The sequence below is a fragment of the Alligator sinensis genome, unplaced genomic scaffold (assembly GCF_000455745.1).
Source record: "Alligator sinensis unplaced genomic scaffold, ASM45574v1 scaffold273_1, whole genome shotgun sequence".
Lineage (NCBI taxonomy): Eukaryota > Metazoa > Chordata > Crocodylia > Alligatoridae > Alligator > Alligator sinensis.
Genome location: NW_005841943.1, coordinates 3,440,174 through 3,462,691, shown reverse-complemented (window position 1 = coordinate 3,462,691; position 22,518 = coordinate 3,440,174). Strand labels below are relative to the sequence as shown.

Below are 22,518 nucleotides of genomic sequence, written 5' to 3'. Positions count from 1 at the left end.
ATCTGATATCTTATAATCTGCCTGACAACTGACTCCCCTGCCCAGCCTCTGGCTTCCTTACTTTTCATTCCATCCAGGAAGAGCACACACCAACGGCTGAAACTTCCTTAGCCTGATGAAGGGTTTTTGAACCCGAAAGCTTACTTAAAAATTGTTTTCCAACTATTTAAGTTGGTCTAATAAAAGATATCAGAGTCACCCAAAGAACCTTGTCTGCCTATGTCCTTAGACCAACATGGGTACAACCTACACCCCTGTAAATTATATTCTAAAAATGGAATATATACAACATTCATTAATTTGATTTTAAAAAATATTTTTGTCCTGATGTAAATGTGTTTGTATAGGGTACATAGAGGTGATTGTATAATAGTTTAAAATGAAGTCTCAGTCTTGTATATTGTGGGGGGTGGGTAAAGGTTTGTGGGGGGTTGTGGGTGTGTGGGTATGTGGCATTTGGGGGAGGGTGTGGGTGTGTGTAGGGGTTTTGTGGGAGTGAGGGAGCATGTGGGTATGTGTGGCTGGCATTGCTCCTGGGTTTTGCTGGCTTCCCATGGGTCCTAGTGGGGGCAGGCAGGCAGGCAGGAGCAGAGAAATATTACTTTTCTAAAATTTTTAGGGGCCCCATGGCCTGGTGGACTGAATCCAGCCCATGGGCCGTATTTTGCCCACCCCTGCCCTAGTGGTCAAGACAGAAAGGGTGCCTGTACATGAGCATGGAGGCTGCTTGACACACTGGAATTCCAGTGTTGGAGCAGATACTATTAATCGAGTTAGCTGGAGCATGGTAGTTACTGCACGCCGGCAGCCTCCTGCATCTTATATATCAGTGTCCCCATGCTTAAAAATGAGCTTCAAAAATGAGCTTGTTGAATGAGCTTTAATTTAAGTGCCCCCACCACCATTTTTAAGCATGGGGATGCTGATACACAAGATACTGCAGTGCTTTAATTAGAGTATCTCTCGGAGCTGCTCTAATTAAAGGGCTGTCATCCACGCCCAGAGCATTTGTAAAAGTGCCCAGAGGTATTTGGCTATTCCAAATAAACATTATATAATAATGTTGTATGCATCTTACTTGGGTCCATTTGACCAAGAAAATGAATATCATGAGGTGCAAAAGGTAAGAAAGCCTCCATTATACCAATTGGCTTTTTGTTCTCCCACTTGTGCATTGTTGTTGCAACAACACAATTACCGTTCAAGTGTCAGAGTTCAATTCTCTTAGGTCGCATCTACACAAGTGGTGGACTGTGCAGTTGTTTTTGAGCAGTCATTAAGTACTTACATAACTAAATACTAAATGATTGTGCAGTAACCGGCATTACTGCTCAATAATATCTCTGCATGGTTTTTTTTCTGACACTACTGGGTAGTAGGACTGAGCTACTGCACAGTAACTTGTGACTACTGTGCAGTGGCGTCATGTGATGGTTAGTGCCCCCCAGTGCTGTTGTGCAGTAGTGTCTTGTGTAGACACAGCCTTAGTTACCTTTCTTCTTGCTTTTGGTATGGCAGTGATAAAAAATGAAGGGAAAAATCATAACCATTTTTAATAAAAGTTTTCTGTTTTTTTGTCAAGTTTTATTTTTGGTGGCATTTTCCAACCAGTTCTTGTTTGCAAGTGTTCACTACACCAGAACTTGGTAATATTCATCCACAATATCCCAGTTGTGTTCTGAGAGCCATATCATTTGAATTGCCACCCTAGGACATTCCATTTGAACAGAAACACTTAAAAATGACATGCCTGGTACATGCAGCAGTGCTGGAAGGGCACGTTGACATGCTTTACATGCATGAAGTTAAGTAGTTAATAGGAGATATGCATGGTACTGTAATGTCTACACATGCATTAATGCGCTTTAGTTAATGTGCATTAAATCTAGTACCTCCATTGTGAGGTACTAGGAAAATGTGCATTAGCATGTCCTAATGCATATTAAGTAAAGAGCATAGGGCATTTATACACATACTTTTCTGCACTGGACATCCAGTGCATCAGAGCAGACTTGATTAATTGTGTCTGTGGAGCATGCAAATTAATGCACCTGGCACTGCATTGCATACATCTGTATAAATGGCTAAATGTTGTCAGTGCTTAGAAAATAGCAGTGGTACACTATGAAACTAACCTTCCATGTGTTTTAGTTCAAAAGCACAGCACTGCCATTTTCTCAATGCTAATGCGCATTTCACCATTTATACAAATGTATGCAACGCAGTGCTGGGCACTTTTAAAAGCATCCAGCGCTGCATCACATGCATGTGTACAAATTCTGACTGTTTTCATTGATGCTTCAATGTGCATTAAAATAGGCTAATGTGCACTAAAGCACACGAGTAGATGCACCCACTGCTGACCTAGAGCTTTGGAAAAGCTTTATTAGTTTATTAGAATCAAGACTGGTACATGGTAGTACCAGTACCATGGCATAATGAATTATCTTGTTCTCCAGCAAGAAACTTGTATAAATGTGAAACTTTATAGTACAGTTCACAACTCTAGGCCCATATCCCTGCTCTTTGGGCAGAAGATCTGTGATTGGGTTTAGCGGGTGATTTTCTTTCATAAGAAATATTAAAGTGGATTGTAAACTCCATGAAGATTTCAGTATTTTTTTCAAGACTTTTGTAGCTTTTCAACCAAAATTTCCTATTCAACTTTATCTGCACATATTATAACTGGATACCTACAGGCAAGCATTCCTCTTATCCTATTCTCACACGGTAGTACAAAACAATAAACTCAAGTGAGACTGCTCAGAGTACAAGCATGTGACATTTAAGGATGGAGCTTGTGAAACCTAGGTAACAGATCACCTTTCAAACGAACATAGCTGGGGGTCTTGCATCAAAAGTGAATGTTGGCACCATGCCTTCCAAAACATTGGGCACTAGTTCTGGAATGCATGAAAATAGGTATTGTTCTTTTTGAAATGGCAGGGTCTCCAAGCACTATGAGGAAATTAGATGTTCAGCAATAAATCCAGCTCAAGGTTAAATTAATTTAAAAAAACAAACAAAATACCTAGTCACAGTGAGCTATTATTGGTCCTGAGGAATCAAGGAAGGAGTTAGCAAGGATGGAAAGATTAATTTTAATCATACTTTAAGGCCATATTTCACTCATTACAGCAGACACACATATTAAACAGGAAACTGTTTCAGTTTGCTGTGAATTTACTTTCAAATAGGTACAAGCATCTGACTCCCAACTTTCCATGTCCAAGAAAGGTCAAAAAAGAGTCAATAAGCATATAATGTTACATATAAATTCTGTATGAAAATTAATTCATATGCTGTCACCTTAAAGATAACAAAATTTTACCCTAATCCCAATTTTGGTTTATTTGAAAATGTGGTGCCTTGTACCTCACAAATATTCTACCTGTATGCTGCTGCACAAATCATTTGTTCGTCTTTTGAAGTATTTTGTGCATATACAACGTAACCTGTGGACAGATCCTTTCTCAACACGAGTAACCCATTTTTATGAATTCAGCTAGATGCCACAATCTTGGCAAAACTGAAGACAGAAAAGGCATTACTATTTTTTTCTAGCAATAAACATTGTATCTCTTATGCTGTCAATATCTGGGCCTTGTTACATATGATACTTTGAGCCACACAAATGTTGATCAGTCTTAGTGCTAGCTTGATTTTGGAGCAGTCAGACCCTTAGGCTAGATACCTTTTCTGACTGTCCCTGACCTGCACAGCTGTGACTTGCCATTAGAGGCCTGGTGAGCAGGGGCAGGACTAAGAGCTATACCTGTGAGTTGCCACTAGAGAACTGGTAAGCCAGGGCAGGCTTCTATCCCTGCTCTGTGTGAGGGAGTGAGAGAGGGGTTGCAGGTGGTAGGAACATGAAACTGGGAGGTGAAGAGGTAATGGGATGTGGGTGGGTTATGAAATGGGAGGTGGAAAGGAAATGGGGGTGGATGAACAGTGATACAATGAAGGAAGTCAGATACTTTTAAGGATAAAATTTAAAGTAATTTTTAAAAGTTTTAATAAAGAGAAAGTAAATTAAAGAAGATTCATGTTTTGATGAATTGGGATTTGGGATGGGGTGTGAGGGGTACTGGTTATGCTTCCAGGGGAGGCTGGGAGCAGTGATGGGATCCACTTTTGGGAGAGCTATTGTCCCTGTCCTTGTCCCTGCCCCTGCCCTGGGAAGGAAGCCCCAGCTCATGAGGACCTGATCTGGCCCCAAGCCTTGATCCCTTGCCTAGAGCAGCACAGGGCTTCCTAGAGCCTGGACAGATCTGGGGGACTCTCTGGGCCTGGCCACGCTATCCCCAGGACTTGGGTAGGGAGGGGAAGCAGCAGGCCAGCGGTGACTGCCCACCTGGACAGACAGTGGTGGTGGGGAAAGGTGCCCCAGGGCACTGTTCCTGGATCAAAGAGTTGGGGGTGGGGGAGAAATAGAAAAGCCATGTGCAGTCCCTGGGCCACTCCACTAGCAGCTGGGGGTGTGAAAGCCTGATCCAGCCCCCAGCCTTGTTCCTCCCCCACCCCCACTGCATTTCCCCACCCCCCTGCAGCCCCCATTCCCAGATAGGTCCATCCCCTGCAACCTGGTTGGCTAGCCTCCTCACCATCTGGAGCATCCATGGGAACATTTCAATTAACTGTCTAGCTGCAGTTCATTAGAAATGATGGGGCTGCCTACTGGCTCAAAGCATGGGGCATTGCCAAGTCTGCCTGGGTCTGAGGTCTCTCTAGGGATGGATACTGCTCTCCCCCTGCTCCCCAGTGGCACAGATCAGGATGGATTCACTTGGACAGGCCAGGAAAGGCCCATCCAGCTGGGGGCCAGGGGGAATAGAAAAGGTGTGGCTGCAGTCCCCAAGCTGCTCCACTGAGCAGCCCCCAGCCTTGTTTTTTGCCCCACAACACACCCAGCTCCCTGTACTGTACCAGTCCATACTCTGCAACCTGGCTGGCCATCCTCCACACCACCTGGAGTGGCAGTGGGAAAATTTTAGTTAACTGCCAGTAACTGTGGTTCATTGAAATGAATGAAGCTGCCTGCTGGCTCACAGAACAGGGCTTTGCCTGAACTCAGCCTTGTCTAGGGGCTTGTGGGACTCAAGGTGGGGTCCAAGCAGTTACCACCCACCTGGAAGAGCTCAGCACTGGTAGGGAAAAGGGGCTTCTGCTGGCTGGGGGTGTGGGAAAGGAAAAGTGACTATAGTCTCCAGGGTGTTCCACAGCTATGTGTTCCTAGTTTCAGATCCCACTGAGCTGCTGGGCTCTACCTGTGAGCTCAAACTGGTGAGAGCAGCTCATGCTTGGGACCTGGGATGGTGAGCAATGGAGACAGAATTTCAGAATCTCCCATGGCATGTTCATGGACCTTTGCTTCAAGCTCATCCCCCTGCTCCAGCACTAGGACTTCAGTCTTTGGCACCCCATGTCCATGGAGAGACAGGTCACAATGGTAATCTGGGAGCTGGCAAAACTTGAAAGCCTCTGGTGTGTGGTCAACCAGTTTGGCATGAGGCAGACAATGGCAATGCTTGTCATGCATGAAGCGTGCAAGAGAATTTTGCAGCAGCTGTGGCCTCAGTTGAGGATTCAGAATAGGTGATTGCTGGCTTTGAGCAGCTGGGGTTTCTGAACTGTGTGGAGGCCACTGATGGGACCCACGTCCCCACCCTGTGCCCCTTTCACCATGCCTCAGATTACATCAACAGAAAGGACTTCTCCATCATCCTTCAGACTGTCATGGAACACCAGGGCCTGGTTCACCCATATAAATATTGGATGGTCATGACAGGTCCATAATGCCCATGTGTTTAGGAACTCTGGGTTCCCAGAGATGAAGGAGTGGGGAGAATTCATCCCTAGCGCTCCCATCATGGAGTTGGTTGGCTTGTCCACTTCCCCTCTAGTCATTCAGGATCCAGCCTACCCACTCCTTCCATGGCTTATGAAACCATACATCAGCCAACTGGACCTCAGGAAGGAGAACTTTAACTACCAACTGAGCAGCTGCCAGATGGTGGTCACATGTTCCTTCGAGACACTGAAAGCATGCTGGAGGTCCCTGGGGGTCTGCCTTGAGATCTACCTGCAAAATGTTCCCACCTTCATGGCTGCAGCTTGCATCGTGCGTAATATGTGTGAGTTAAAGTAGAAAGCCTTTTGCCACACTAGGGTGCTGGGTGCTGATGCTTCCAGGCAGCCTCCTGAAACAAGTGCATGTGGTGGTCCCAGTGAAGGGGGTGTTCCTGCTCAAGGTTTGTGGGCAAGCTTACTATGAGGCTGCTCTTACCGGGGAGGCCCTGGCCAACCACTTCTTGCAGGAGCATGCTGCTTTATGGGAGGGGCTGGAGGACCAACAGGTTTAGCAAATGGGTGGACGAGAACCTGATGGTGTTTAACACTCAAAAATGCAAGATTCTCCACCTTGGGAGGAAAAACCTGCAGCATGTCTATAGACTTAGCAGTGCTACGCTGGCTAGTACTATGGAAGAAAGAGACTTGGGGGTCATCACTGACCACAAGATGAACATGAGCCTTCAATGCGATGCTGCAGCTAGTAAAGCAACCAAAATGCTCGCTTGCATCCATAGATGCTTCTCAAGCAAATCCCAGGACGTCATTCTCCCCTTGTACTTGTGCTTGGTAAGGCCGCAGCTGGAGTACTGCATCCAGTTTTGGGCCCCACAATTCAAAAAGGATGTGGAGAAGCTTGAGAGAGCCCAGAGAAGAGCCACGCGCATGATCAGAGGTCAGGAAAACAGACCTTAAGATGACAGACTGAGAGCTATGGGGCTCTTTAGCCTGGAAAAGTGCAGGCTCAGGGGTGAACTGATGGCCACCTATAAGTTTATCTGGGGGAACATTTGTTCACCAGAGCGCCCCAAAGGATGACGAGGTCGAATGGTTATAAACGCCAGCAAGACTGTTTCAGGCTGGACATAAGGAAGAATTTCTTTACTGTCCGAGCCCCCAAGGTCTGGAATAGCCTGCCATCGGAGGTGGTTCAAGCACCTACACTGAACACCTTCAAGAGTAAATTGGATGCTTATCTTGCTGGGATCCTATGACCCCAGCTGACTTCTTGCCCTTTGGGCGGGGGGCTGAACTCGATGATCTTCTGAGGTCCCTTCCAGCCCTAATGTCTATGAAATCTATGAACTGAGCATTGACATTTTCACTCTCAATAAATGCCTTTCATTTCTGTTCTTTGGCAAGATGTTCTCTGTTTTGGGTGATTCAGAGGGTGGGGGCAGGAAATAGGGTTTCCAGGGATCCTGTTGGGGGTGGGAACGAGGGTTTGGGGTAGGGGTGGGCAAAATATGGCCCATGGGCTGGATCTGGCCTGCCAGGCCATTCTATCCAGCCCATGGGGCTCCCAAGACATTTTGAAAATTAATATTTATCTGCCCCTGACTGCCTGTCAAAGATGACAGGAGCCAGGAGCAGTAGGACCCAGGGGAAGCCCGGCAGACTCCTGCAATAACAAGGCCCACCTGGTCCTGCCTCACAGCCAGAAGCCCAGGGCTTCTTGCCTCCCTGCACTGGAGCAGGAAATTCAGGTAAGAAGGGGTGGGAGGGTGGGCAGGAAAGTTGGGAAAGCATCAGTGGAGGTTGTGAGGAGTGGAAATGAGTGGGCATGCAGGGCCCACGCTGGTGTCCCAGAGCCAGCACCGGTGGGGTCCAGAGCATGAAGCCCCCTGCCCCCCCCATGGCCAGTGTTTCCTGCTGCAGTCACCTGGGGCCCATGCTGGGCTGTCTGTGCCTGCTCTCCACTCCAGTGATGCAGTGGAGAGGCAGGATAGCCCCACGTGGGGTCTGGGTGGCTGCAGCAGGAAGTGCCAGCCATGGGGATGGGGGGTGAGGAGGTGCTTTTGCCCTGCGCTGAGCACCAGTTTGTTCCCCGTCACCACTGCTCAGCCTGGACGGGTGAGCGCGGGGTTGGGGCCGCTTGCACTTGTCCTGGCCTGTACCGCAGGGCTGGGGCAGGCAGGACTGGGAGTGAGCGGGTGCGCAGAAGCCAGCAGCAGCTAGATGGGAGCTCAGGGCCCAGAGTGGGGTGGCAGGAGCATGGGGTCCTGGCCAGCAGGGGTCTATGGAGCTGGGATAGCTCCCCTCTCTCTGTGCTGTCACAGCCTAGCTCAGCTCTATAGACCAGGGGTTCCCAACCACTGGACTGCAGCAGTGGGAGGGGAGCCCCAGGAAGGAGGCAGCTGGCTCTGTGCACCCTATCCCACTCCCGCCAGCATGGCTGCACCCGGAAAGGTGTTGTCCGCACACCAGGCCCGCTTTGGGCCGTGCAGGACCCCCTAACCCTGCCCGCAGCAGGGAAATGCCTGGGGTGGAGGACGGGGAAGTGGCTCTGCTGCTTGCTGCTAGGAAAGGCAGCAGAGCCCCTTCTTCCTGGGCAACCCCAGTTGGGCCCCTCAAGCCACTGCCTGTGCAACTCCCTCCCCTGCAGGGTCCCCCGGTGCCCCAACCTGATCCGATCCTCGCAACCCCACCCTCCTGTAAAAATTAAATTGAAACATGTAAATTAAATTTAAAGATGTAAATTAGACAGTTTGCAGGTCTGTATTATAAAAAGTTGGGAACCCCTGCCATAGACCCTTGCCAGCCCACGTCCCACGCTCCTACTGCCCCACTCTGGGCCCCACTGGCACTGGCCCCAGGACACTGGCGCGGGCCCCACACACTGCTCACTTCCACTGTCCGCTGCCCCTGCCCCCATTTTGCTGCCCACCTGCTGGCTGGTTTGCACTCTGTGGCTCCCATACCCACATCCATACCCACAATACCATACCCACACACACGCTTTCACACATCCTCACAAAACCCCATACCCATCCACCCACAGCTCCCCACAAACCCCACACCCACCCACCCATGCCTTCTCACACTCCTGCATACCCCACACAGTATATGAGTAAGACTGCATTTTGAGCTATTATGCTATTACTTCTACATATACAGCACAAACACACATCAGGACAAAAATATATTTTTAAAATTAAATTCAAATATATTGTTATGGGTGTTTGATTTTTAGTATATAATTTGTTTTTTTCCCCCTAAGATGGCAAACCCTCTTCCCCAAAGGAGTACTTCCAGGGGCAAGGGGAGGGACTTCTGGTGGCAAAGGTCAGAAGTTAAGGGCAGGACTTCTGGTCCCAAGATGGTGACCAGGGGCAGGGTACCTGTCAAGGGGCGGGGCTACCCATGCGGCTCTTCACAGCTTGGCCCTCCACCCAAAATAATTGCCCACCCCTCATCTAGATCTTGCCAGCCCTTAGCAGAGGGGGTTTTGCCAGCTAGAAGAATCATACTCTTGTCTGGTTATGCCTTGAAAATCTCCCCCCCACTTCCTTGGAAGAGGCCTGCCTATATGGTCAAATGCTCTGAAATCACAGTTATAACAGACAATAAAGGATGCTCTTGTTTATACAATACATATTTTTGTCATATATAAGAAATCGCTAAGAGATATAGACAAATATATAAGAATAAACAAAAGGAAATATCAGAACAATAATCTGATTTTGCCCTGTATTTTAAGACTAAGGCAGGTTCTATTCAGCTCAACAGGTTAGAAAGCAGCTTCTACCTCTGAACTTTATCAGTGCTTCCTGCAAATTCTTTTGTCAGCCTACTTCATTCACCCTGGCTGAGACCCTAAAGTAAGTTGCTATACCTGGGAATAAATTTAGGGCCGAAACTTGCTCTCCTGGCATGCCTTAAGTATATATGTGGCCATTTATTTATGTCATTCACTGTATTCTTGGGGAGCCTATACTATGCATATAGCTTCCTTCCCCCGAAGTGTGTGCATTTACCAGACTAGAAGTGTCTCCTGTTCTAATTAGGACCAGGAGAATATTTGCATTCTTTTAGGCATATCCAAAAGATACTGCCTCTCACTAAATTTTCCCCACTGTGAGAAATGTCCTTCTTTGAATAAACAGGTGTTATTCTTATGGATCCCTTCTATTAAAATGGTGGAATACACAAGAAGAGCAAGAGACGTGGAATGTGTGAAAGGCATGCCATCCTGAGGAGAGGGGGAGTGCAAATCATCCATAAAAGCCCAGGCAAAGATTAAACCTGTGGAATTGCCCATTCCAGCTAAGAAGACCTGCAGATTCCCCAGAAAAAACTTCTGAATGACTGGCTAAAGACTCTGTCCTCAGGACTACATAAGACTTATGCAAAGTTTCAGTTGTATCTTGACTTAGGCTAAGTTGTATGTTGTTGCTTTGTCTTATTTTGTTGCATCTTCACTTAGCCACAGTTTTTCTGTTGTTTCTTTGTCTTATTCTTGAAATTGCAAATTGCTGTGCTCAAGAAATCCTCTCTTCAGAAAACAGAATATCCAAGCCATTTTTACATGACTTCAGTGCTACCACCTGAATTCTAATACTGAAGTACAGTAACAGATTTGGCATCCCTAGGTGAGCAAGTCCAACTGAAGCTGCTTGGGCTGAGAATGGTTATTGTGCACAGCACTTAAGAGTTGCAAAACCTTTTCTGCAGGGTCACTCACTTGAGGGCTGCAAAATCACTCAGACTAGCTTAATGGTAGGACAAAACTGTTGGAGCTATAAAAGGGAGTGGTAGGCACAACTGCTATGGTTTTTTTGGGATAAAGATGCATTCTGTGGACTGGACACCTCCATATTGTTGTGCACATAGTGGTCCTCTTGGGTGGCTTCAGCAAGGAAGCCATGTTGAGGTGAAAAAAGCAGGAAGTGGAGGATGCTTAAAAAATTATTGTTTATAGTAGCCTAAGGATTAACAGGGGAGTTAGCTCAGGAGAAAGTCAGATTTTGAGAGATGAAACTTGTAGACAGGCTGAAGGAATGTGCTTAGAAGGAAGAGTGTTGGAACTCCCACTGCTGGGTGCTATGAGGATGCTAGAGATGGCTGTGAAATTGGGCAGCAGGCTCTAAAATGTAACCAGGAGGGGAAAAATAAAGAAAGGCGATGAAAAAGAACCCTTTTGCTGGGAATGAGTGAAAGAATAAAATATGGATGGGTTTAATGGGAAAAAAAAAACAGTAGTACCTTGATCAAGTGAAGCAATTTGAAAACGGAAATCTAAATTAATCAGGACAGCAAGGGGTGAAAAAAGTTGGTGTATCCTTTGAAAACAAAGGGGGTGGGGGGAACACTCATGAGTCATGAAATAAAGGTATAAACAAGGAGAAAAATAGCAAACCAGGTGATTGGGTAGGTCCCTCTTATGAGAAATTAATATAAAAAAGTATCAGAAAGAGTACAATACTAGCAATTAGCTGTGTGGCTAAGCAAATATAAAACAATAAAAATAAAACCCCAAAATAAAATTGAAAGAAACAGAAGCTGCAGTTCCTTCTGCCACACCTAAATGGAAAAAATGTGAAGTGTCACTGTATAGGGATGCCTGTCCCTCAAATCAAATATTCTGGTTAAATTCAGTTTGGATGCTTGGAGCACCCCCAGAGATGTATCACCATTGAGGGTTGCTGGTACAAAATGTTAATTAATACACAGGAATCCAGTTCCATAATACATACAGAACCAAGAGAAAATGGAAACGGGAGGACGACCACAGGCTTTTTGACTCTAAAGGGGTTTTACAATACACTGTCCCAAGTGCCCATTACCCAGGAATTAAACATTTTACTAAATACTACTCATTCAGATAAGTTTGGAAAAAAGTGTTGTTAGCTGGCGGTTGTGGAGCTTTTTGGGTCATAGACCCTGAAAGAGTTGGGAGCTTTGATTGATTATGCTAACGTGTTTGTGAATTGGAAGGTGGTGTTATCCACAGAAATGAAGTGGCTGTCTAATTGGAGCTGAAGTTTTCTCTTGAACCCTCTCCCCCACACCATCACCTACTGCTGCTAGAAGGGGATGCATTGGTAGAAAAGGCGGGGAATGTCTTTACTAAGAGTAAATAAGATTGTAGTTTAATTGTTTCTTAAGAGTTATCTTAAACAAAAGGATAAAAAAGTCCTGACCAGCAGAGAATAGATTTTATCACCAAATTGCCTGCTCCTGCAGACATTATGATTTTAAAGTCTTCTGTTGACTGAAAGGGTTTTCAAGATATTTTATCACGGGATATGCAGAGAAAGATGTTCCATGTGGCCTCCTTATTGAAGGGGAAACCCATGAATGCCCCCTACCAAAGTCATGGGTGGAGCGGGGAGAGTAGCTTGAAGGAGGAGAGTGTTCGGAAAAGTAAAAGAGGAACCAGGGTGAATATGGTTTGTCAGTGAATCCAGCTATTATAAAAAGGGAAATCCCTTTACAGGGTATGCAGCAGTCAATGTGAAAAATATGTAAGTTTGCCTTAAGTCCAAATCTGTTACAGGACTTTAATATTAGAATTCAGGTGGTGAATTCAGTGGTGTCACTGAAGTCATAAACATGGCTTGGACAAGAATAGTTCATTCTCTAAAGAGAGCATTTATTGAGCACAGCAATTTGCAATTTCAAGCATAAGACAAAGGAACAACAGAAAAAACTTCTCCTAAACTAAGACAACAAAATAAGACAAAATCACACAAAGCAACAACATGCAACTTAATGTAAATCAAGTCATAACAGAAAGTCTGATGTAGTCCTGAGGACAGAGTCTTCAGCCAGTCATTCAGAGATTTTTTTGGGAAATCTGTAGATCTTTTTAGCTGGTGAGGGTGGTCCCACAGGTTTAATCTTTGTCTGGGCTTTTATGGGTGATTTGCACTCCCCCTTTCCCTCTTGGATGACATGGCTTTCACATAGTCCACATTTGTCTCTTCCCCCTCTCACATATTCCAATTTCTTGCCCTTTGCAGGTTTTACTTTGAAATGTAAATGTAACTTCCTGCTTCTTCCATTGGCTACAGGATTAGTTAAAGGGTCAGAATTTGTTAGATTGTGCCATGTATTTGCCAACAGTATCATGTCAGTAAAACTTCAGAAAACATGCATGACTTCCAATGAATACTTCAAAATATTGTGGGGTTTGTGACAGAGGACATTTCTTTCCCATATGTATCAGATGTATAGTTTAAGATGTGGAAGTTTAATAAATACAGTTTGACTAGGTTGACTAATCTTAATATCTTCCTTTGTTGACACGATATTACTGTCATGATTGTAGGTTTGACCTAGTGCATGCAACAGTAATTCTCAAGGCAGCAGTTGGAGATGTTTTCTACTCAGTAGAACATGGCCTTACATCTTGTTTGCATCAGGGTTCTGTATTCAGTTCAGAGCCAGTTTATCTGTAGTGGGGCCACATGTCTTCTCCTTGTCAAGCGTAGTATACCATGTGATGTGTCATGCAGCCTAGTGTTAGCCAGAGTGCTGTTTTAAATGAACCCACATCTCATAGTGTTATCTTCTGATAATGAGTTAAAGCACACCAGAGTATTTATATACTGTATCTAAACCTATTGTTTGTTCTTTGTTTGCTGTTCTTTCTATGTGATTTGCTGTTCTTATTTGAAAACTATTTGTATTGCTATTGAAGTTCTGCATATAATAAATGAGTAACATCTGTGCTCTCCATTTACCCAATCTACTATGCCACATTTTTGACCATATAATAACACCATAGATGTAAAATATTTCAGGCTTTTCAGATCTTAATTATATCTTCTAGCACTCCTCCGCTGCTGTTATCCATTGTGTATACTACTAACTTCAAGCATGCAGTTTGTCCATGAGCACACAATATCTGTAGCAGAGTAGGGTAGAATCTAGGCTATGGGGTTCCTGGTCATCTGTCCTACCCAATGGATGACACTGACTCATTGTCATAGAAGGGATTAGAAACTACAGTACTTATAGAAACTTTATGGACACAGCAGGACACAGCCAGTTAACCAAAGTCAAAAGGGGTCTGCATAAATTTGTGGAGGATGGGTCCATCAGTGGAATTAACATGATAGGGGAGAAACTTCGAAATTAAGTTTTCCTCTAAGTGCTGAGAGCTGTAGGGCAGAGGGCCAGATGATGGTTTAGTCTGCATAGGGCATGCACTTATTCCCTCAGCATCTACTCTCAGCTACTATGAGAGAGAAGATTCTGGTTTTCATGAACTTGTAATCTGACCTAGCGTGGCATTTCTTACATTCTTAACCTAAAAACAAAACACCCAGGGTTACATTATGCCTAGATCATATATCTACGTTTAGAAGTATACAGCAGCAGCTCCTTGAGGCAAGCAAAATTCCTCTAGGCACTCTGGGGATGTTTGGGTCACAGTGGTAGGTCATTCACATGGATCAGCATGACTCCCCTTGTGTGGCCAACTCTGTGGGACATAAGAGGACAAAGTGTGATGCTCTGTTCTTCATTGCTCCCTTTGCTGATTGTGCGGGCTGGGAGCACCCCGAGCCCTTTTCCGCGCTGCACGCGGGCTGTGGCCAGCAGCCCGGGCACGCGGGGGCGGAGAGGGAAGGCCTTCGAGCTGGAATTAGGCACGGACGCGTATCGGTAGTTTAAAAGAGTGTTTACTTACACCGAGATGGCAATGGTGTAGGCTGGAAAGCTTGATTAAGTTGCAGTTACAAACAGACACAACACAGACGGTCTCGTGGAGGTTGCTAGGCTCCACGGTGCAGAGCTCCGGATGCTCTGGGTGAACAGGCCACCAATGTAGAAATCGTAAATACGTCTTATATTAGTCGCGCTCGAAGACGGGAAGAGGTGGGCGGTGGATCAGGCCGCCACGCTCCTCTGGATCTCACACAGGGTTTCTATTACCCTGCCGTGTACCCAGAGTCCCCACGAGATGGATGTGGAGTCCTCTTTGGCTTGGGCGGAAACTGCTCAAGCCTCTTATACGGCTAACAGGCCAATCGCTAGCCGCCACGTGTGAATAATTTAGCACTAGCCAATCACGGGGAACAAATTTGCATACCGGTGGCGGGAACTCTTTTGTACCGTGCATTCCTCTTGCAACTCGAGCAATGCACTCTGCAAAAGAAGCTGCAGAAAAGGCGGGAAACTGGTCCCTGCACCGGAGTTTCCTCTTGCTACAGGAAACTCCCGTGCAATGCTCTGCAACTTAACGTGGATAATTCTGATGCCGAAGCACACACACACAATCATGCCTTTTGGGTCATGACACTGATGTTGACACTAAACTTGCTCAGCCTTTGTTTTCTCCCATGGCAAAGGCTAGGACTAGGACTTAACTCATTGCACCCTGCCCATAACTTATTCAAGTGTGCTGAACCAAACACAGTTTGACCACAATGGTCAAATGTGTTGGATTCAAAGCATATAAGGAAATCTGAAGTAGGCATGAAATGGCTGAGAGTCAAGTATGCCTGCTATTTACAGTGAGGTGGTAACAGATTATTTCCCTGTAGCTAAATTATTATTTTCCCTGTTATTGTTTAGAGAACATAATTAAACAAAGTATACTGTCTATACTCCTGTATTAAATGGTACTTTTGCATAGCTAAATATTTGAAGGTCCAACTGCAGGACATTTAATGACTTAACTTATACTGAGGTTTCTTACAAGACTTTCCAATAACCATCACAACTCCTAAATTATCTCCTCTTGAATTGAAGGATAAAGTAAATTAGTTTACGCTAAATACTTATTAAAGATGAATATGCTTAGAATGAACACCTATTAAAGTATACTGCAGAAATTCTGTAAGAAAAACCTTAAGAATGGATAAAGTAACAAATTGGCAAATAAGCTAAGAGTAGCCTTTAAGATAATTCAAAGAACCACTCCCTTTCTATAGTGAACTTAATAATACATTTTCAAATATTTTCACTGGCAGGCCAAGTCCTAGGCTTCCATTGCTGGAACTGAAGGAATTACAAAACCCTAATACAATGCAGGGATATAGGCAAGAAGATAAATTAAGGAAAACTCTTTAGGCACTCTCTAGGGTCCTCCAGTAGTTCTGGGGTGTGCAAGCACTGCCGTGCAGGAGTGTAATATCTACTTTGTTTTTAAATGGAAAAGTTTTGTATTTTTAAGTCTCTGGTTTGCATTTGTACTTGAGTCAGGATCTTACATTTATAAAGCTTTTCATTCCTTATAGCCAGGTTTTATGGACTTTTTCCATACATTGCTCAGAAAAGTGTGATTAAGTTTTGATCAATAGCTTTGCCCCTTTCTTCTATGCAGACAGAATTTTGTGCATTGGAAGATTATTGTTGCCTCTTGTCAAATACCAATTTGATATACTCCAGGATAGCTCTTCCCAAGAGTTCTAATTTACAACATCCTCTTACTACAAGGGAGCCAGGAAACAATTGCTGCAGCCTGAAAGGGAGCTTACAGGGCAGTAGTTTCCTTTTATCCAGCAATACCAGTCCTCTTACTTTTAGAAGAAATCCTCTCCACCTGTGCGAACCATCTACTAGACAGAGGAACATTGTTCTCCTTCCCCTCAGAACTTCTTCCAAATACTGCATATCAACACTGTAGTAGAACTGTTGTAACAGCTCTTCTGACTTAAAGGCTTTAAGGTGTCTGTCAGAAGAGATGTAACAAAAGAAAGCAACTTGAAGAAAACATGCGTCTCCCCCTTGGATTTCCCATTTCTGTTACTCAGGAGCTTAATTTTCTTAGCTTTGTATTTTTCTACAGCACAAGTCCCAAGGTACAGAGCACATTTACTCAGCCCCCAGATACTAGCAACACAATTGATGCATCTACACGCTGCCCTATGGCAACATAGCGATGTAGTACGTCATTGTACGGCACGTTGCAGCAATGTAGTGATCATGTGTGTCTACCCGTGATTGCCAGCTACGTCATCATAGCAGTGCAATCCCTGGGTATAGTATGCCACTCCGGCAACGGAGTGGCAAAATCTACCCATGAGCTGCATGCACAGCATAGCTATTGCCCTTACTGCACCATGCTTTAATACTTCCAAAAGGAAGTATTAAGCATGGTGCTGTAGCAGTGTCACCATATGGCAATGTGTAGACACTCCCACCATAACTTAGTCCCTAGGAGAACTGAGCAGTTTGGATATTCTGTAGGTAACTGGCACACACAGGGGTTACAGTGACCTCTTTCCTGTATCTCTCCCTAACACAAATCTTACCTAGAAGAATTAATCAGGAAATGCCAGCCAATGCATGGAAGAAAGATCCATTAGGCAATCACAACAAACTGATACAGTCACTAAGTGGCTACTTCTCAGGGCTAAATGATTGCCCAAAGATTAAGACTTGCTTGGGGCTGCCTGATTCCGGATTTATTTGTAATTCACATTCCTAATTTGGTTCAGCTATGCCTGATTGACTTATTGGCTACAGGCAGCTGAGTGTCAAGAAAAGCCCAGGGCTTTAAACAGAATGATGCCTGTTCAATGCTTTGCAAGTCTAGAATTACACGTAGTCGCTGACTGCTGTCAAGACTTGTTTCCCTGGTTTCATTCTGGCCCTTGTCTTAGTTAATGCCTCATTCTTGTTCCCAGCACCTGCCATGGAACCTGCCACAGCCTGTTCCTCAGCTCCTGCCATGGTTCTTGCTTTCCCCTGGGCTCCTGTTCTGTTTGTTCCCTGGACTCTGTCCCCAGGCTTGCCTCCGACCTAGCCCTGTCACCCTTGCCATTGCCCTGGACTGCCTGGTTTCTGACATCTGACACAATGTGTGATTACAGTTTCTGTCTTAGATTCTCAGCTCACTTTCTCATGCTGTCTCTTGGCTCTGCTTTTTAGGTTTTTCTTCAGATTTTGGCCCCCACTACTCAGGCAGTCTGCCTAAGTCCCAGTTTGCAATGCTGCTTGCCACAATCTCAAAATGAACAAAGATGATTAGCTCGGGATCCATGGTCCTAACTATGAACAGTTTCATTATAGAATAATTGCTGTATGTGGGCTGTATTGCAGAAATCTAGCTGATACTGAAGGTCTTGATGTGAGTTTATCCTTCCTTTTTATGAGACCCAGAATGCAAAACAGACCAAGATGTGGAACAGCCATTCTGTTCATTTCCAGGCTCAGAGCTCTCAAAACACTGCAGTATTTTTCAGTTTTCAAGGGCCTTGCATATATTATTATAGCAACTGAATCAGAATCCTTTGAGTATTCTCACTTTAACTATAGACTCAGAGACAAAGCTAACCCTGTACATTGTTTTTATCAATAATTCTCCAGACAACAAAAGTGCTCCAGATTCTAAACTCTATCCAGAAGTGCTGCAAGAAATCATCTGGCATGACTATGAGGTTCACACTCCAGTTCTCTTGGAGACTTTAATATTCACATAGAGAGTATTTAATAGGCTCAATTTCTTCTATCTAACTTTTCTGCCTAAAATTTCTCACAGGCCTCTAAGGACCCTGCTACACTTTCAAATTAAAGCTAGGTAAAACCAGCTATAGGGTTGTTACACATTTTCAAGCACTAACTTCATAGTGGTTGGCTCTTTTTATAGCTAGACAATCATTTTTTACTGTGTGATAATTACTTGGCAAGTATCGCTGATCTAAATTTATTTCATGATTAGCCAGTTAACTGTGTGATAATTACTTTGCATATGTGGCCAGTTTAAATTTATTGCATGATTAACCAGTTAAATGCATAATATATGTAACGTGGCAGGGGCCTAACACATGCACATGATAACCTGGATTGGACCTTCAAGTTGGATGTGGACATAGGAAACACCTCCAGTGTGGTTAAACCACTTTCTTCTCCCCTGTTGTAAGTCAAGAAACTAAGCACTATTGAGGCATTCCCTGAAAACACGTGGACTCTGCCTATTGACAAAATATACTAAAGAAGCCTTTACCCAAAACAGGATGCATTCCTGTTGTATAGGAGCCAGATACTGCAAGCTGCTAGGAGTATGATTCTACAAAATAGATACAGTTTTATGAATAAAACAGTGAAAGGCCATTGCTTTATTATAGTAAAGCAGTTATCAGGGAAAAAAAAATAACCTGAAGGTTCTATGTTAAGAGTAAATGCAACAACGTTTATTTGTAATTCTCATTGTTCCACTGGTAGGACTTTTCCCATCACAATGTTCATTATTGAGCCTGCCTACTTGTGGAATTCAAGATACCAAAACTTCAAACATAAGGTTGCCAAGTAATAGAAGTGGAATATTTCTTGTATTGTAGGGGCCTAGAAACAAAGTTTAGTCATCCATGAGGGGAAACTCAACAGATAAATCATGTCTTCTCTGCCCTTGTACCCTGTGGTCTTTTGAAGGGGAGTGAGCTGCTCTGCTCTAATTTTTCCTTGAAAAATAACTTTGGGAGATGTTTCAAGATTCTGAATTTTTAGTTAATTAGTAAAAGTAAAAGTTGGATTAGGGTGAAGGCAAAAGGTATGTGGGGTGAAGAATTGCAGAATGAGTACAGGTATTTTATTAAATCAAGACAAATAGAAGCATAAACATTCATATAGTATCTCTTTCCATTTGCTTTATACAATGATTTATTTAAATTAGGCATTCTGATAGAAAGTGAGTGCTTTGCTTTACATGTGATCTCAATTTGTTAGGAAATTTAAACATAGGTATGTGTGGCAGGGCACTGTTTGTGCCTGCCACTTTAAGACCTAAGCCAAGCAGCCAACTTTAAGACCTAAGCCAGGCAGCCAGCAGGTGCCTGATTGTGGCAGCCATTTTAGATTCAGGGTTGCCTATATAAGCAGAGCATTTTGCTGCTGGCAGGCTAGGTAGCAACATTGCCTGGCTGCAAGGCTGCTTGTATCATCCTGGAGGTAAGGGCAGGAGCTGTAGGGGATGGCTAGGAGGCTCCTGGTCTGGGGCATGACCTAAAACTGCACCCTGCCAGGAGTGGGTGGCCTTGTGGGGCTCTCAGTGGTATGGGAGTCCCCAGGAAATGCCAGACCAGTTACCACCCCAGTGAAAGGTGGGTCGGGGTGCCTTAATCCCAGCTCCCACAACTGGGTGGGTCACCTGCTAGTAGGGCCAGAAGGTGGACTCAGGAGCGAGAGTGGGGCTAGAGGCTCAGAGGCTTGACTGATAACACCCTTGACTGGTCAATGCTGGGGCCAGGACCAGATTGGTCAAAAGGGCCACAGGCTCACTGCAAGGGATGCCCAGAGCTGAGAGCCTGGGGTTCCAACTGGCTTTGGAGGTGAGGCCAGGGGCTGTGTGGCCAAAGGTCCCGGGGGGACTGGGCCCAAGAGGGGAAATAGTTTCAGGGAGCGAGGCAGCCCTGAATGAGGGCAGGGTAAGCTGTCGGAATGGAGGTATCTTAGAGGGGTCCTGATTGGAGGATTCTGGGGCCCAGTGTGGGGCCAGTGAGACTAACATCTGTGGATGCCATCTGCGAAGCATGAGCTGTGGTGTAGGGGAGGAACGGAGCTGCAGATAGTGTCCCCTATCAGGGCATCAGGGCAAGAAATGGGCAGCCTCCTGCCTAATTAAGATCATTAATTAATTAACAACAATGCATGGCAGGCGAGAAGGTGGGCGGTTGGCCCAGAACAGGTAGGAAGGGCCATTGGTAGACAGGCCCAAGAAGGCCCCCTGTTACAGTATGGCATTCTAAGCATCTTCTTGGGGATAGTTATTCTTTGTATTAGTTATGGTGCTTTTACTCCTTCAGTGAATGAGCCCCAGGAGAATAAAGGCACAATATTGCTATTTGATGTCCCTCATAGGAACAGGGGCAGCTTTGCTTCCTGTCAGGACCTCTAACATTTGATGACCCAATGAAGATTTACTAAGTCCTACCACTTTCGTTATCTGAATGGTCCTGCTGCCTAGTTTTTCAGGCAGTACTGTCCATCTACAAACTTTCCAGTGGCCTTGAGCACCCAACAATTTTCCTCCACCAATGGAGTCTCTACATGTAGTATTATTATAACAACAGGATCTGAACTTTTGAGTTGAATATGGCCCCATCACTTTGAACAAACAGGTACAGGTGTATAATCAGTCCCAGAGGATATGTTTGCATCTCACAATTCAATACTGAGCAGAGATACTTGAGCTAGCTTTGGGTATCAGAAGCAGTATAGCCATATTGGATGCAATATGGATGCCATATTGGATTGCAAAACTGAAATCCTGAAAATGGAATAAATTTTGGTTTTTTGATAAGAAATCCTGTTTTTGCTGTGAAAAGCAAACACAAAAAAAGCCAATTGTCCAAAACTGAAGTTTCTACTGAAAAAATATTGATGGAAATTTTTCAGTCATCTCTAGTGAATCCATAATATAATATTCCTAATAGTACCTGGTGTGGTGGATTTGTGTTTAGTTTAATCAGCCTGGGAATGTAGGGGCTGCTATACTAAATCATGCCTATAGTCTTCATAGTTCAGTGTTCTGTTTCTGCCAGTATCTGGGACCAGATGCCTCAACACAAGAATTGTGTCAATAGACACTTATGGAAACAATTGCCAGTAGAAATTTTGTTCTAAGCCCTACAAGGTAGTGGTTGGCTTATCCCCTAGCTTTTTATAATGTCATCATTAAAAGTGTTTTATTCTTTCTATTAATAAAAGCTGTGGACTTTTCCTTTCATCAAAGTAACAATAATGTGTCTTGATGCATGTATAATTTATTAATTCTCATTGTATTTTCTATAGGGCTGGCCTTTGCTGTTTTGTCTTCAGTCCACCCAGTATTTGGTTTATATGGCTCTTTCTTTCCTGTCATTATTTATGCCATATTTGGGATGGGACGCCATGTTGCAACAGGTAAGTGTCTAGAAAACTTTAGGTTCTAAACCTGCAAGTTGCAGGGTACATTCTCTGAAACTAGGAAAATCATTCTGCCTTGCAGGATCAGTAGAAAAGGAAATGTCTTAGAAACAGAGTAAATGAAGGTTTATAGATTTATTGATATAATGTGCATGTGTTGCCTTTTAACAGCTACATCTTTTTCTATTTAAGAAACATTTTTTGAAGGAAAAAGGCATTGTTAAGATTATATTTTAGCCACTCCTGCCAGTATAATTTAATATTGCATCAGTTCTTCTTTTATAAATATACTTTACCAGGAGTTTAACTCCACAGTACAGATTTGCTTGAGGCTAAAGCTTCAGCAGACAAAGGCTCAGCCGAGGAGATTTTTTTAATGTGAACAAGAGCAACAAAATGTCTGGCTGTTTCTAAAGTATGGAAAAGCTTAATTACTCCTTACTTTGCTAAAACACAAACCTAGTATTTCTTGCAAAAACGGCATGATCTCAACTCCAAATACTTAATTAAAGAAAAATATTACTCCTGCAGCTGTCTCTTCATCCCCTTTACAGTAACTAGGCAGCCAAGAAGAGTTTAGTAGCTATGACTATGGAACACCTCTGTCTCCTTTCAGCAGAACCACTTACCACAGCCAGACTGGAATGTTTCTCAGCACTTACTAAATTACTGCTTCTGGCTGAGGGAGAGCCTGTTATGGAAAAGGAAGAGTATTTACCAGGTTGGACCACCAGCATGCTGCTCTGTTCTTTTGAAGGTCAGGGGAAGAGTGGGTCAGCCATATGGCTCCAGGAGAAAAGAACAGTGGGACTGGGTGAAGGAAATTAGCCTTCCCCAGATCAACAACAGATAAAAATGAGGGAGTGATAT

General features: G+C 44.3%; 1 protein-coding gene across 1 annotated transcript in view; it reads left to right on the top strand.

Moving 5' to 3' along the window:
• Positions 1 to 22,518, top strand: part of SLC26A7 (solute carrier family 26 member 7) — a 146,925-nt gene that overhangs the window by 13,443 nt on the left and 110,964 nt on the right. Inside the window, exon 2 of the mRNA XM_006020005.2 lies at positions 21,535 to 21,645. Within this exon, the coding sequence (XP_006020067.1) occupies positions 21,535 to 21,645 (111 nt within the window). The remainder of the gene's footprint in view (positions 1 to 21,534; positions 21,646 to 22,518) is intronic.